Source organism: Drosophila nasuta, chromosome 2L (assembly GCF_023558535.2).
Source record: "Drosophila nasuta strain 15112-1781.00 chromosome 2L, ASM2355853v1, whole genome shotgun sequence".
NCBI classification, from domain to species: domain Eukaryota; kingdom Metazoa; phylum Arthropoda; class Insecta; order Diptera; family Drosophilidae; genus Drosophila; species Drosophila nasuta.
In genome coordinates, this window is record NC_083455.1 from 2,324,592 (window position 1) to 2,340,721 (window position 16,130).

Below are 16,130 nucleotides of genomic sequence, written 5' to 3' on the forward strand. Positions count from 1 at the left end.
CCAACTGCTACCGCTTTGCATGGCGCAAACATTCGAAGCATTTGCGGTTTTCAGACAGGTCAACAAAGCGGCACGCAAATGGCCACGAAATGTTCGACTGGCATGCAATAGCCAAATAGGTGAGGCAACTGAGACGTTGGCAAACTTTTCACTTAATTGGCCAATTGTTTGCCAAGGCGATGATCACGAAAAAATGTGTTGCATATTTCATGGCACCGAAACCTCGCGATGCGAAGTCATAAAGACGGCACATTCGAAAAGTCATTATTCCACCAGGTTACGGTTTATTTCGAAGGCGGTTCTCTTTCTAATTGCCAACTAAATGAAGCATACTTTTCAGGGCGTTAGAACATTGTCAAGTGCAACCTCAGAGTCGGCAATTACCGCCACACAATGACCACAAATTACGGGCCACTTAAAAGGTAACTTGAGCGGTTTCAAAGGGACAATCAACCTTGAAAATTGTGTTGAGTGTTTATCAAACTAAATTATATCTAATTTCAGTGAGTATTCTGGCAATTCAAGTTGATTTTAAAATCTTAAATTATTTTTTTATTTTATTTTTACTGAATTTAATGCAGTTTAAACCTTAATACAAGTTATATAATTACAATAGGATGTGCATTGGCGACACCTTAAATTTAATGCCAATTTAATACAAAATGTGAATGGCATGATTAACGGCACACATTTAAACTTTCTACTAATTTCAAGTTCATTATTCTTATTTTTTGTAAAATTAGTAACAATCGTATAAATATTTTATTTAATAATCTCGTTAACGCGAAATATATTATATAAATAATTAATATGTAAATGAAACTGCAATTTAATTTTATTAAAGTATTAAAAAAAAACATTCAAGTTCTTTATCGATTAATATTGTTAATAAATTAACCTATCCATTTAATTTCTATTTATATTTTAAAGACAATAATAAATGAAGGCTCATATTTTTAAACAAAATTATGTGTTTGCAACTCATTTCAGTTTTATTGAAAGATTTTTATTTTCTTGTTTGATGTCAAAATTTGGTAATTACTTAAGTAAGGGAATTTACCCCACATAGTGCACTGTACAATACTAAATAAAAACCGAAAGAATCTTTATTTCTGTCATTTATGAATCGCCATTTTTGCATTAATAATATTTTTGGACGCTCATTAAGTATATTGTTATTTTTGGCGCTGGCCTAATGCCAATCAATTCTGCGCAGTGTCCCTTGGATTGTAGCCTCACCAACTGTTAACAGTTGGCAATTTTTTGCCCTATTGTCAGAGGGAGTCGCCCGCTTTGGACAGCTGCCAGACCGTGGCCAACTTCAATCTTGGTTGGGGATGCAGATGCTATGTGTACATACTCGCATATAAATAATTTACATTTCGCATGGTCACGCACAAATCATGTGAGGCAGCCACAGACAAACTGACAAAGCGGACTCTGCCCACATCCCTCCGATTGCCACCTACAACCTCCATCATGTCCATGACTGAGAATGGTTCATGGCTCTGTGAGAATTGAGTTGGGATCTTGGGGCTGATTTGGGGCTGGAGCTGCATGATGCGTATAAAAGTGACAGTTTAACATGGAAACACACTCAAAACGTTAATTGATATGCAAGCCAAGAGTATACGAATGGCAGGGGTCAAATGGGACGGGATAACAAAAGTTTTACTGGTTTTCCAGGCGTTCGCTTTGAAAATGATAGCAATGACTTTGAAATTCTCTTACAGTTTTATTGACTATAGCTTCTTTTGAACAGTCATTTAATTCATGATCTACGAGCGATACGAAAATAATAAACCGTGAAGATGTCACGACTGAAACACGTAAATCAAAAGATTAATTTATTTGTATCCAATTTCACAACTTAACAAAATGTGAATCGATTAGCCAACAATGTTCAACGCACGTCGAATGTTTACTGAAGCAGGGCTTATCTTTTTTTAGGTTTTGTGGAGATACGGTATGAGTATTGTAACGATATTTTCCAGCGATAACTGTTGGTGGATAATACCACCGAGGTAGCAGGTAGCATTTTCTTTCATTTAGAAATGTGATATTTAATAATTCAAACATGTTTTTACGTGGCAAGCCAATCCCACACGATCTGACTTGAGTACAAAAATTAGATAATGAATGAATGAGAGTAATTTAATAAATAATAATTTCATTAATTTCATATCGTCAATGCACTGTTTTATACTTCCTATATCGTTGTTATTCGAAGTAGTCAGACATTTGATATTCGAATCAGCTGTTTTCTTCCCGCCTTTTCAATGTACGCAAAAATATCGATATATCGATTTTTACTGAGAAAAGAATCTGGTCACACTGGCCATAATTTCATCAGAATAATATTAACTGCAAACAGCTGTTCAATTGTTGTTGTTCTTGCTGCAGCTCAGGTGTTTCTCTGTATTTATGTCTTATCAATGAAAATGGACATGGACAACCTCAATGATGACTGCGTGTGCATAATAATGGAATACCTATCTCTGGTGGATCAAATAGCAATGGCACGATGCTCGCTGCGCTACGAGGAGCTTCTGTGTCAAATTGTATGGCGAAAGCCCCGATTTCGGGAAATTTCTGTATCATACACAATGTTCGCGCCGCTTAGCAAGGATGATTACATGTACTTCTTTGAACTGATGAGTTCGCAGATGGAGAAGCTATACATATGGAATGTGCACGAGAAGGCCTTCGATTCGTATCTGGGGAGACATCTCATGCGACCCGAGCTTGCCTTCTATCTGCGCCTGGATATGAGCAATCTACTGGAACTATGCATCACTGATGACAATATGAACAACAGCATGGTACAGACTATCACTAAGAGTTGTCCCAATTTGCGGAGCTTGAGCGTATCCAGCGCCTACATTACAGGAAAGTTTATGGTTGGACTGCACAAACTAAAAACACTTGTGGCCCGCGAGTGCTCCATTGAAGCCACACACCTCGAGGAACTACTGGCCCAACTGCAGCTCACCACTCTGGATCTAACCTCGAACAAAAACCAAGTGGAGGAGACAATCCTACAGGCGCCAGCCTCGGGTCTGGCCCGTCTACAACGCTTAGGCATTTCGGATGCTCAGAACTGTGGCTTCAGCGTGGCGGAGGTGCTGCCCGAACTAAGGGAATTGGTGGTGAGCTATCACGATATGGAAGCGCAAGTGCTGAGTGATATGCTGGAAAAGACACGACAACTAGCAGCGTTATCAGATACGAAGTTTCCGAAGCGGCTGCAACTGATAATGTGCAATGTCGTCGACGTTGAAGTTGCTCTAGAGCAGATAACTGGCTTGGAAACACGCAGTCCCCGAGAGGCGCCAAAATTCTGTGAAGTACTAAAGATTATCTACAAGTGTAAATAAGCTCTTTCGCACCATTTAAAGAAGTACGCGTGACATTACTTTCTAAATGTAAAGATTCCTTACAAAGGAAATTCCCATTGAGTCTAGTTTTCCAACTTTCCATGCAAAATCATTGATGTTGGAATTATCATGTAAGCCGCTTTCAAAAAGAATTGTCCCACTTAACTCTATCCCAAAGAAAATCCTACTTAACCAAAAATTGTCTAATTTTCACTATTAAAACCATTCAAGTTTATGACATGGCATCTTTTAAAGTAAACTCTCTTTCCGAAAGGTATTCCTCCATCCACCAGACCTGAGTAGAGTCTATTAACTTTCTATTTAAAGTCATTGGGAATATACTTTATCGTTGAATGTTAAGCCTCGAAGGGAATGCCCCATTAAACATTATTATTGAATGACCTTTCCCCACTTTTTTGTTCAGGTCTTAGTCTAGTCGCGTAACTTCCAGTTGTGGTTAGAAACAACAAATCCGTAATTGTAGGTCTCTAGTGTATTCGTTGATTTTTTTGTAAATATTTATTTCTTTTTTTACAAATCAGTTAAAAACTTTATTTAAACAGGATTACAATTAATGTGTAGGTTTATACAACTAAATTTGTCAGGCAACATGCCAAAAGATCAAAAGAAATAAATTCATTAGACTTAAAATTTGTCTTGTTTGTTATTTACGTAATGCCGAAAACAAAAACGAACATTTTCATTGTGCCAATAATTAAAAGTAATACATAATATAATGAATGAAATGAATGGTAAAAAAGATCAAATCAAAAAATGATTGCTCATAAAGTCAAAAAGAGGGGGCACAAATATGAGAACAATACCCCTGCAAAAATACCACTAACTAGGAAGGCGGCAGCAAACATTCCGGCGGTTATCTGATATTTAGTATTAACAGTCTGCGGGGCGTACATCATCCCCAAGGAACTTAAATAGCCAGAGCTGAATGACATTATAATGGCAATGATCCAATACACCCACTCGTTCGAAATGAGCACAGGCAGAGTTCTTTTATGCCCGTTCGGATTATAGTTGCACAAGATCATTAAAGGTATAAATGCAACGCGTAAAACTACGGGTACAACCAGGAATTTAGGTTTTGGCCACTGTATCCACGATGTGACCAAACTGCCCAGCATCGCGAAGACATTAAATGTCAAAAAGCATGTGACGAGGGTAAAATACTTTTCTCCAAGAATGAAATCGTCCGAGCGCTTGATATCCGAATGGACAGCGGGGAATACGGCAAGTGTGACAAAGAATGTAAAGAATATATTGAAAAGCTGAGGTGAAGCCTTCTTAAAGATCTGCCAATAAGGCACTTTTAGTGGTGTTTTCGATGCCGATGAATTCTTATCGTTTTGTTTGCTCAACATCTCGTAGTGTCTAAAGAACTTGTTCAATGGCAAAGCGAAGTATGTGTCGAAGCACAATAGTAAAACCAGAATTGCCGTCACAAAATAGTAGATAGCCGAAGTTCGCGGCGACTCAAAGAATTCGCTGCACAAGATTGACATGATGGTACAAAAGCATCCACTAATATTCGAGCCCAAAACCACAGCACCAGTATATTTGGGAGGTAGCGACGCAACGAGCCCGTAGATTGTGCTTTGATAGATGCCATTGCACTGTATTAATAAATAATAATAATAATAATTGATAATCATTAAAATCGAGATAAAGTAATCGTGAATTGTAAATCTTACCATGTTTATTATAACTACTGTGCACATGGTAGTCCAAAAGAATATGCCAGGCCACTGTTATGAAATGAAAGACATTGTTTATTGACCGAGCAAATGTTATTCTTAGTGATAAGATGGTACCCACCTCATAGGAATCCAGCATAGCGAGCACTACAGTAACAATCAGAATAACTATCTCCAACAATATGGTGTAAACAATGCGACTGGTCAAATCGCCACCTAAATTGATGAAGATATTGATCCAATTAAAGAGAACGTTGGGGATTTGTGCAGCGAATCCCATGTTCTGCATAAAGTTTTCACTATATTTGGTTTCCGTTTTTATTGTATTATTCAGTTTGAAGTCCTCAAAGTACGATTTGGCGGTAATAAACATGTTCCATGGCATCAAGGTTCCCAGTCCATGCAGCATAAATATTAAAAATACAATTTTATATTTATCAAGTGGCGGCTGCTGCAGCGAGGCGCCTATTTTCGACATCATTGAAACGGAGCCTTTGCCATTGATATTGGGATCGGGTTGCATTTGTGACTCCCATGATGGATTTAATGTCACTGGCTTTTTTGATGATATAAATGGCGACTCTTCTCCTTTTCTATCGCCCATCTTCTCGCTGCTCAACTATAGATCTGCTAATTTGAAAGACAACGGCAAAGTTGTTTATACTAGATATGGGCGCGACTTTAATTAACTGTTAATTAGCAGTTGGTTGGCAACAGGTTCCACCAGTTCCACACTAGTTTGTAGCTGGAGCTGGAACCTGGTCTTCCTAATAACAACAATGGGCTGTCCGTAGCCGCAATGAACTCTTTACCGGCTCGTTAGGCAAGAAAAGGCACTTTTATGTTAACAAAAACAAAGTTAGAGAGAGCCCTCGGGTAGCAAGAGTTCTTTTCTAAAGGTTAACTCGTTGAATGGAACAGACAAGCGCGTGGTTTACTCGGTGTTTTTTTATCAGCTATTAGCGTTGCCATTTTCTTGAAAAACATCGATCATCGGTAACATCGCGTCAGCAGTGTAATAATTTAAATCGATTATATTCCGATTATTGCGGCAATCGCGCGTTTGTGGTGCCTTTCGTTATAAACAACGTGATTACTTGTTGCTGTTAAGATATTTATGTGATTTTTTAGCACAATGCCCAGCAAACCCAACATACCGAGTATACAATTGGGCGATTATATTGTCATACAACGCCAAAAGTACACAAAACTGCAGAAATTTGGCAGTCTGGATGCGACGGCCACCTTGGGCAAGGAGCACCTGGAGCTGAAGTCGCTGCTCGATCAACCATATGGCTCCACATTTAAGATGTGTGTTAAGGAGTCGAAGGCGGGCAAACGGGGGGCACAGCGACAGCATACCCTGGAACTGGTTAGCGAGAATGAGCTACGGAGCATTCGCGATGTGCTAAATATTTCCAGCAGCGGGGCTGATAATCGCGACATTAGCGACAATGGAGAAGCCCAAGCACTAAAATCCGAGGTAGATAATTGATTCGAGGATTAAAGAGCAATGTGTCTATTAATTGATTTTGCAGGATATCGAGCAACTGCGCGAAGAGTGCAGTGAGTCCAGCAAGATCATTGAGAAGCTGGTAGAGAACTCAAAAACATTTCGCACGCGCACCGAATACTCGCAGGACAAATATCTCTTGAAAAAGGAGAAGAAATATTTTGAGTTTGTGCAAATCCGCCAGCCAAGCATACGGCTAATGGCCGATATATTCCACAGACAGGATGCCGAAAAGATTATGGGCATCCGAGTGGACACGCTCTCCCAAATCATCTCGTATTCTGGCGTATGTGGCTTTGGCAGTTATCTACTATACGAGAGCGGTACTAATGGCTTGCTGCCTGCCGCCATGCTGAACTCCATAGGCGCGGCTACAGATGCCACATTGGTGCACATGCATCCGGGAAATGTGCCACAAAAGCAAGCATTGCTGGCATTAAAACTTCCCCTGGAGCAACAGCAACGCTGCATCTCTGTTAATTTGTATTCTGTTCTGCGAGAATTCTACCAGGGTGATAGAAAGCTAGACGTCTCAATTGCTACTGAGGCAGCAGATGCCACGCAAACAGACGAGAACAGTGCAACAATATCTGAGGAACAGACTGACGCAGTTGAGCCCACGACGAAGAAGCCCAAATTGGATGAATCGCCCAACTGTAAGCAGTAAAATAAGTGTTTAGCATGTTGTGATCAATAATTAATCCTGCTTCATTTCAGTAAACAACAGATCAGGACCACTTCGTTGGCAAGTGGAGAACAAACGTGCCTCTGCGCTAATGCACGAGAAATTCGATAACCTCGTCATGGCTGCCAAGGAGCACCCATCAAATATTGTTGAAGCATTGTTGCCTCTTGTAAAACCATCACGACCCATTGTCATATTTAGCACTTGCAAGGAACTGCTGCAGGAGACATATATGGAACTAAAGGCGTCTGGAAAGGTGACAAATTTGCATGTGACTTCAAATTGGCTGCGAACCTATCAAATACTTCCAAATCGCACGCATCCCGAAGTCAACATGAGTGGCAACAGCGGCTATCTCTTGACTGGCTACACTCTGAGCTAATAATTGACACCGATTGTGTTTTATACACTACGTAGAGAGTATATCATTCGATGAATGCAGTCCACATCCATTTAATAAATCGAATTTTTGATAATATCATGCAACATTTTCTATGATGTGTGTTGTATGTGTGTGTGAGAAACAGCGCTCCATTTGCAGTGTATGGCATTCAAATAGGTTCGGCTTTCTTGAGCACGTAGTAGTGGCCGCACTCGCAACGCTTGGGTGCGCCCTTCTCCAGCCACATCCATTTGGGCGCACGATCATCATGGCACAGACAACCAACCATGCGACCATCGAAAACCGATGGAACCACTGTCGGGTCATTCTCTCTGCCTGCGCCGCGCTTCATTGGCTTAGCCATGGCCCAAGGATCATTGCAGCCCGCTTGACGCAACTGCAGCTCTCGCTTGAATATCCCAGTGGCCAGCTCCATGTCATCCGTCAACTCTGGGAGCAGTGATAAAGTTAAACCCAAGCAAATTGTTGACCAGCATCCCCCACTTACGTTTCTTTGCCACCGGGGTTGTGCCTATGCCGCGTTGAGCCACAACAGCTTTGGCCCCAAATGCTCCAAGCAGCTTCTGCAGCCCAAGTTGTCGCATCAAGGCACCGAGTTTATGCTCTCCACGCTGAGTCAACTGCGAAACAAGACGTTTCGTAGGCAGCGAGGACTTCAGCAGCCGAGAAATGAACGACGACATATCTATCGTCTGTTTTTAAATAATATAGCAGTATATTAATTGACTAACTTTTGAATTTTTAAATTCAATATTCTTTTAGTTTTGTGTTCTTTCTCTTCGCAAAGAAATTATGGAATTAGTGCTATATTTTAAGGATGTTGATAAATAATAGTCTATCGCCTACTAAGCATCATTTTATACTAATAAAAATGTGTCTGAGGTTTGTAAATATCTCTTAATCTGCAACATTGATTGTTTCCTTACAGTTCTTTATTAAGTACCTTGGCATCGTTCTGCCTTTATTTTCATCTTCTTTTTCGTATTTCCATCGTTAACTTATGTGATAATCGAAAGCTATTCTTTATTTAATCGTTAGCCGTTAGATCTTGAACCAAATCAAAACTATAAATGTTGCCCGGTTGATGGATGTACGTCCAATTTTTTGGGTTGGGTTGATGTTTGTTTATTGGACAGCTATTAGTTGACTTTAAGCTTAATAGTTGTGTTCGTTTTTGTGTATTATTAATTGGTTTATTTAATTATTTAATAATAACTCATTTAAACAGCTGCCTTCTCGACCAGTTTGAACCAGTGTCCGCACTCGCAACGTTTCTGGTTGCCCTTTTGCAACCACATCCATTGCACGTAGGTCTGATCCTCCTCGCCTGCATAAGAAGTTTTTTAGTTGACAAACACAAATAATAAGTAAATTCGCACAAGCACTTACAGATGCAACCCACAATGCGGGCATCGAAGGCCGATGGAATCAAGTTGGGGTTCTCCTTGGTGCCAGCACCGCGCTTGAACACCTTCATGTCGAAGGGATTATCATTGCCGGCGGCCTTGAGCAGCAATTCACGCTTCTCGATACCTGTAGCATGCTCCAAGGGATCGTTCATCACTGCAAAAAGAAACAATTAGTTGATAAGCTGATAATCAAACCCCCTATTTTCCCCACCCTTTCCCCTGCGTCATGCATTGAATCAGCTGTGTTCGCTGGTTACATAAAGGCAAACGTAAATTGCAACTCCGTGTGTAATATCGATTCTGTATATGTCTCCTGCAGTTTGAACCACATACTGTGAATAGTGCAACTTTATAGCTACAGTTTGTCCACAAGATACATTTAGACACATTAGCCACTATTACATAACCTCCCTCCACATTTGCACGGCGTTGAGCTGCCACAGTTAGCGTTGCACCATGGCTGCTGCCATTGCAGTTTGCTTTCTGTATAGTTTATCTCATGCATTATGTAATTTTGGATCGTTGAAGCCAGGTGACACATGGATGCAGGCAAGGCGGACGTGACGACGAACGATGGAGTTGGAATCGTTCTTTGTGGGTGGTTGGCGGGTTGATTTGTTACTTACTTTTGCAAGTGCGCACGGAGTGGTATGTCACATTTTGGCGAGCAGCAGCACGCAGTGCCATGCGTCCACACATAGAAGCCATTGTTCGTTTTGCAAAAATTTGTTGGTCTTGTGAAGAGGCGATGAACAAACCGAATTCTTTCGTAATTTTTCACGGCGAGACTCAGGGCAGGTGTCGGTTCATGAGTTGTGTATTCCAGTTCTCAATAAGTTCAGTTTCATGTGTTTGCGAACTGGTCCTGAAGTCAATTTATCGATAATTACAAGCGAGCATTTTTTAATATTGATATATATTGTTAAGTTGTCGACATATACAGTAAGTTAAGCTGTAAATTTATCCAAGTTACGCTATTGTCAACTATTTGTTTCTTGATTTACATTTATTATTAGGTTAACAAAATACAGTAAGTTCAATATGTTCGCTATATTTTCCTGGCAATTATTCCATCACTAAAATAGTGTTACCAAATTGTTCTTTTTTATAGCCTATTTCCACTGCCCCTCAGTTTTTTTACGTTTCGAACCGACTTTTTTTTCTTATGGATTTTTACATGAGGCGAACGAAACATTCGACCTAATCGAAAAAAAAAATCGAAAAAACGGTTTTTCGGTGCAGTGGAAAAAGGTAAAGAACATATTCTATATTTTCTGGTATTAAAACAAAATATCCCTTCAATAACTTTCTGGTTTTAATACGTTATTATGAAAATAACAATATACCATATAAAGTGTTACCAGCCAACGTCTGAGCTACTATATTTACTACTATTTAAATATGATTAGTTCAAATTTAATGTACGGTCACGCTGGCAATGTGTCATTTAATTTCGTCAAATTCAGTAATACGGGGGTGCTTTAATTAATTAATTTGCATTATTTTCACCAGAAGAGGTAGCGTCGAGCTTTCGCAAAAGCTGCAACAACTCAAGTTGCACTAACTAATATTGAAGTCACAAGCGACCTAAACCCAAAATCAACTAATTTCGCAACTTGCGAGTTGTGCTGTCGACAGACGCCAGACACAGCAAAGCAGTAAAGCAAAGTTGTCTCAAGGCCAAGGAAGTCACAAAGAAATTTTCAATTGCAATTAAACATGAAATTTGGGGCAACACAAAGAATCGAGCAGCATTTTTACAATCAGCAGCAGCAACATCAGCAGCAGAAGCTAATAAATAAAAAAGGCGCGTGCGAATCGACAACGTTCAGTAAAGTGTCAGTTATCAACAATTGCAAACGTGTGTTGTGCAACAAAAGGCAGCAGCAACAGTCGCAAAAACAAAGACAATATTGGAAACATAAAAGCTATTGCATAGCTGCATCTTGATTAACACTGTTTGTATTTAATCAACGCACCTAAAACAAACCAAAAAAATTAAAAGAACATTCGAAAATATCTAACCTAAATTTCTGAACGCATAAAATCAATAAAAACCCGAAGAAAAACACGTGTATTTGAGTGCCGCCAATAGTTGTGTTGCCGCCAAACGCGTGTGTAGACTTTTTCGTGGAGACTCTCTCCGCCTCTCTTTGTGCAAAAAGGACACTGCCCTACAAGGCTTGCGTGTGTTGTGTGTGTACATCGACGATCGCCATCAAGATCAAAAGCAGTCAAAGCAAAGACAGCACAAAAATTCGAGGTTTTTGTGAGCAACGCAATAACAGCAGGAGCAAAAACAACAATATGCCGCGTCGTAATAAGAAAACACCAGGCAAAGGTGAGTCACAAAATCATTTCTTTTCTCATGTTAATAGCAAAAGTGCGTCGGTTGTGTGGGTGTTTGTTGTGCAATTCAATATTTTTATGATTTGACCTTTGTGCGCAATGCCCTGGCATTCACCATTAGTCATGTGTACATCTGTATGTATGTAAACTTTTAATAAATAGCACGAAATACATTTCGATGGCTTCGAAAAAAAAAGCTTTTGCTTCCAACCTGTTTGGCAATCATCAAAAATAAGTAGTATAATTATTTTTTGTTGCTGTGCTGGCATATTAAAAAGCTTTGCACGCGCTCAGCTGGTGAAACAGGCGAACGAACGAGCAACAAAGAAACAAAAAACAAATACATACAGAAAAGTATGTTTGCTCAGTAGAATAGACCACTGAGCCACCCTCTAAGTGTTTTTAGTGGGGAGACTCTACTTCGATGATAAGTCTCAAGTACTCTCTTCGTATTTACATTTAGGGTATTGCTATATGCAATCAGTTGCGTTGCGTGTTGTGGGCATTCAATGTCAACTTATCAAACAACGAAAAGCAAAAACAGCAAATGCCTGTGAATTACAAATTTTAAAAAGTATTTCTATTTGCTTCTGTTAATACCGAAAAAAGCTTTTCGTAATGATTGTGAAACTCTGGCGTGCTTCTTTTAAAACATGAATTAACAACTCTCAAATAAATGTACTGCAAACTGACCAAACTACTTTCAAAACATACAATTTTTTCGAATCTCACTCCATCACTTCATAAACAGCTGTTAGTTATTACGAAATAAACAACAATACAATGTGAAGAAAATGCAATGTCAGAAATTACCTTATTCAAAACCAGTCTCAGATGCTAAGTGAAAAACGCATTTGTTGTCTATAGAAAGTTGCGAATGTTTTGCCTTGGCAACAAATTAGAATTGAGAAAACTTGTTGCACAACATAATTTGAAGGTCGCTTATTCGCCCCGAAAATGCGACTTCCTTTTTTTAATCTCTCAGTATGAAAATGTACAGAATGAATGTGTATTTATAGCGTGCAAAGCAAACCGCTGCAAAGCGGAAAAATACCATATGATTAGTTTCCTTAGTATATACATATATCTATTTATTTTCACTTTTCGCTCTCTCGCTCTTCATTGCATTCATTCTCTCGCCGCTGAGTCATTTTATAAATCTTTGGATTTGAGGTTTGAAAACTCTGTGCATGACAGGTTATGAACTCACTCGACAGTTTTGGGAGCATTGTCACTGTTTTAGTGGCACTGCTATTGAATTTCTGCAGCATTTTGTTCACAGTTTGATTGGATTTTTGTTTGCAAAGCAATGTACAGTTTTAGTACCATTGTACATTTTACAGTTTGAGATTTATTTTAAGGTCTTCCCATTTTCTTAAACTATTGCAGGTCGCACCAACGACTCGAACTCTGAGGACGAGTCCTTTGATAATGTTAGCGTTTATTCGCATGTCTCGGAGGCAGCCTCATCGGAGGCAGCCGAGGAGCTGGCCAACGAACGCTTTGAGGAGAAATTCGAAAAGGCCTTAGAACAGGCAACCGAGAAGTCGGCCCAAACTCGCGTCCAGGCACTGCAGTCGATCTGCGAATTGCTGATGCATCGCTATATGCCCGACTTTGTTGAGGACCGTAAAATGACGCTGATGGACTTTGTGGAGAAGAGTGTGCGTCGTGGTAAAGGACAGGAGCAAGTGTGGGGCGCACGTCTGGCCCCGTTGCTGGTGTTGCAACTAGGCGGCGAAGAGGGCATGTCAAAGGCCATGAACAGCTTCCTATTGAACACTGTGCAAGACAAATCTGTAAGTTTCGATGCACGCGCCAAGTGCTGCACCGCATTGGGATTGCTGAATTTTCTGGACTGCGAGGATGTTGGTGAACTGGTGCAGTTGATGCAATTCTTCGAGACCATTTTTGCTGGCAGCTATTTGCGTGGAGATGACAAGACACCCATCTCGGTTACTGCCGAGGCTGGTACTCTGCATGCCGAGGCGCTGTCCTCCTGGGGATTGCTTTTGACCCTCATTCCCTCTGGGGACTTTGTGTCCCTGATGACCACTGGCCAACACAAGTTTCCGTAAGTAATCCAAGCAATTACTGTTGAATTTGAGATTGTGACCAACAAGCATATTGCTTGCAGATCTATCAAACGCTTCTTGGGACTGTTGGAGTCGCCACACTTGGATGTACGCATGGCAGCCGGAGAAACAATTGCTCTTATTTTAGAATCGGGCCGTGCACATGATGAGAACTTCCTGGAGGAGGACATCAATGAGCTTTGCGATGCCGTTAAGCAGTTGGCCACCGATTCGGCTAAATATCGTGCCAAACGTGATCGCAAAACTCAGCGTGCCACGTTCCGTGATGTTCTGCGCTATTTGGAGGTAAGCTGATGAATACGACATACTGTATATATAGATAATTAAATGGTTATTATTACGTAATTTGAATTCAACTAAAAAAAACCTACGAGTTTACATCGAGACAAGTTTTTAAACGATACATCAAAAAACCTATTTTGGAGTCAGGCTTGAGATAGATTTTCAAGTCAAAGAAATCTCTTCAAGGCTTCATGTCAGTGCAGTTGAATCGAACCTCATGACGACAGTGATTCGCCAGACACTTAGAATGATCGTGAAGTTTATTGCGCATAATGATGCAGCCATTGCGACTGATCGAGTCCATGTACTCGGTGAAGTTGGGAACTTTGCGGAACGTGCTTGATGCTGCCTTCCAGTGCGAGTTGTTGCCCGAGTTTACGAATTGCGACGAATCCGAGAACGAAGTCTTGAACGGCTTATAGGCTTGTTCACACTCATCCGCTTGCTGCTCGTAGCCTGTAGTATTCTCGCGTTCCATTTGTCGCATCACATCTGAACGGAACTCAGAGCAGGGAGCTGCATTCGTCAATAGCTTGTCCGATTTCATTTTGGATGCCTTGTCAGTTGGCTGCATGCTTTCGTAAATACCTTCGGGATACTCGTTGACATCGCAGTAATCGATCTGATAGGTGGTAAACATGCGATTCGTTTCCAATCGACGTCCGAGCTCCTCCTTTGGCATCAATTTCAGGCGCTCGTACAGATCGGGGTAAACGTTACGCAAGATTTTGAGGAAGCGATTAGGCTGCATCTTGAAGCAATCCGATTCGGGAGCAAGTGCCATTTTGTCCACTTGATCCTGTGCTAGTTCTGTCGGTATAAGACGCGGATCCACCAAGCGACCCATCGGTGCAATGCCTGTCCATTCAACGCCAGCACAGCTGTTGACAGCGTCTTTCGGGGGTTTTATAATGTCCTCTTCAACGCATTGACACTCGATTAGTTTAGCACCACCGAAGCCATCCTGACCCTTAAGGTGCGTCATAAACTCGTATCTCTTCGCGTTTGGCGGAACATAATCGTGCATGTACGTGGAGAGCATCATTTTGGGATACGGGTCAGAACAATTTATTACTAGAATTTATTTTTTTTTTTTTTTTTTGAAAGATTTTTTTAAGTTAATATAAATTCTACATAAAATTTTGTCTGTGCTGAGAAGAAGTAAAAATTGGATTTAAAATTATTTGATTAACAAAAAAAAGGGTTGTTTGTTTAGTACTTCATACGATTGTTTTGCTTTCAACGCTTACTAAATTAATTGTCTTTTGCCTTAAAGGAGGACATTTCACCGGAGATCAATATACGTTTTGGAAATGATTCTCTTACCCTGGACGCCTGGTCCATACATCATCAATATTCGGCTTTGTGCACTGTCATGGGTCCTGGAATGACCTCCCAACTGCAGGAAAATGAATTCATTCGCGACATTTTCCAGTTGGGTCCGCGTCCAACCAACACTGGCATCAATGGAAACGCTAAGACCAAGCAGTCAAAATTGGAGCGGGTAAGTACATAGATTAAATTAAGACTATAAATAATTTATTAACGTTTATGTATTTATATGTATTTGCAGCATTTGGTGAATGCAGCAGCCTTTAAGGCACGCTCTATTACGCGTGGGAAGAACCGTGATAAGCGATCAGCTGTTTTTACATAAGGAGGATCAAATGGAAAGAAGGTCAACGTTGCAAAACTCCCCACTTAGTTGAATTGTTCCACTTTAGATCATTACTTGGCCTATATAGAATACCAAAAGCTGCAAATAGTTGTAAAATTAAGGCACTTTCGGTAAAAATTTCATTTCGTGACTAAATTTGAAATAGCTTTTAATAGCAACTACAAAAAAATATATATGAAAATTCATTAGCTTGTTAGCGTTTAGTCGATTAGCTCATAGCACATAACTTATTAGATAGTAATGTGATCTGCAAATTGAATTTTCCCTTTGGCATAAAAAAGTGCCAGATAAACGACTGTGTGGAATTTAGTTTGTTTTATTTACATTTAAGGTCATTTTACGTTGTTGTTCAAAGATATATAAAAAAAATATATACATTATACAAATAAAATAGCAATTTTTCTGTATTTGAAAGTCATGATCAACGATGCCGATTGACTTGGCTTTTTTATGCCTATTATGTAAGCGTAATATATACTTATACATATATATTTGGTAGATAATCGTGTAAAATAAATGTATAACTGTAGACCTAAAGAACAACTAAAATGAAAATTGTGTTTTCTTTTTGGGAAATATATTCTTTATGGGAAGAGGTGGTTTGACTATATTCTTGACGAATTGCCAGA

The 16,130-nt window shown here is 39.9% G+C and overlaps 7 protein-coding genes across 7 annotated transcripts; 3 read left to right on the top strand and 4 right to left on the bottom strand.

The window, feature by feature from the left end:
- The first annotated feature begins 2,365 nt into the window (after positions 1-2,365).
- LOC132798398 (uncharacterized) lies at positions 2,366-4,198 on the top strand. The gene has a single exon (XM_060810249.1). It carries the CDS (start codon positions 2,436-2,438, stop codon positions 3,375-3,377), a length of 942 nt encoding a protein of 313 aa, XP_060666232.1. The 5' UTR covers positions 2,366-2,435; the 3' UTR covers positions 3,378-4,198.
- LOC132798395 (equilibrative nucleoside transporter 1) lies at positions 3,928-6,019 on the bottom strand. The gene is made up of 3 exons (XM_060810246.1): positions 5,208-6,019; positions 5,084-5,137; positions 3,928-5,005 (listed from the first exon to the last, which is right to left on the bottom strand). The coding sequence occupies exons 1-3, from the start codon at positions 5,688-5,690 to the stop codon at positions 4,160-4,162; spliced, it is 1,383 nt and encodes a 460-aa protein (XP_060666229.1). The 5' UTR covers positions 5,691-6,019; the 3' UTR covers positions 3,928-4,159.
- A 79-nt stretch (positions 6,020-6,098) lies between these two features.
- On the top strand, positions 6,099-7,956 carry LOC132798396 (tRNA (adenine(58)-N(1))-methyltransferase non-catalytic subunit TRM6). Its single transcript, XM_060810247.1, has 3 exons — positions 6,099-6,569; positions 6,625-7,255; positions 7,317-7,956. Exons 1-3 carry the CDS (start codon positions 6,222-6,224, stop codon positions 7,664-7,666), a joined length of 1,329 nt encoding a protein of 442 aa, XP_060666230.1. The 5' UTR covers positions 6,099-6,221; the 3' UTR covers positions 7,667-7,956.
- On the bottom strand, positions 7,708-8,370 carry LOC132798400 (cytochrome c oxidase subunit 5B, mitochondrial). Its single transcript, XM_060810251.1, has 2 exons — positions 8,175-8,370; positions 7,708-8,116 (listed from the first exon to the last, which is right to left on the bottom strand). Exons 1-2 carry the CDS (start codon positions 8,368-8,370, stop codon positions 7,836-7,838), a joined length of 477 nt encoding a protein of 158 aa, XP_060666234.1. The 3' UTR covers positions 7,708-7,835.
- Positions 8,371-8,601: 231 nt separating this feature from the next.
- On the bottom strand, positions 8,602-9,909 carry LOC132798401 (cytochrome c oxidase subunit 5B, mitochondrial). Its single transcript, XM_060810252.1, has 3 exons — positions 9,723-9,909; positions 9,077-9,250; positions 8,602-9,014 (listed from the first exon to the last, which is right to left on the bottom strand). The coding sequence occupies exons 1-3, from the start codon at positions 9,802-9,804 to the stop codon at positions 8,908-8,910; spliced, it is 363 nt and encodes a 120-aa protein (XP_060666235.1). The 5' UTR covers positions 9,805-9,909; the 3' UTR covers positions 8,602-8,907.
- Positions 9,910-10,541: 632 nt separating this feature from the next.
- Positions 10,542-16,055, top strand: LOC132798397 (interferon-related developmental regulator 2). Its single transcript, XM_060810248.1, has 5 exons — positions 10,542-11,437; positions 12,835-13,519; positions 13,583-13,826; positions 15,100-15,327; positions 15,397-16,055. Exons 1-5 carry the CDS (start codon positions 11,404-11,406, stop codon positions 15,478-15,480), a joined length of 1,275 nt encoding a protein of 424 aa, XP_060666231.1. The 5' UTR covers positions 10,542-11,403; the 3' UTR covers positions 15,481-16,055.
- LOC132798399 (uncharacterized) lies at positions 13,854-15,002 on the bottom strand. Its single transcript, XM_060810250.1, has one exon. It carries the CDS (start codon positions 14,866-14,868, stop codon positions 14,005-14,007), a length of 864 nt encoding a protein of 287 aa, XP_060666233.1. The 5' UTR covers positions 14,869-15,002; the 3' UTR covers positions 13,854-14,004.
- Positions 16,056-16,130: the final 75 nt, after the last annotated feature.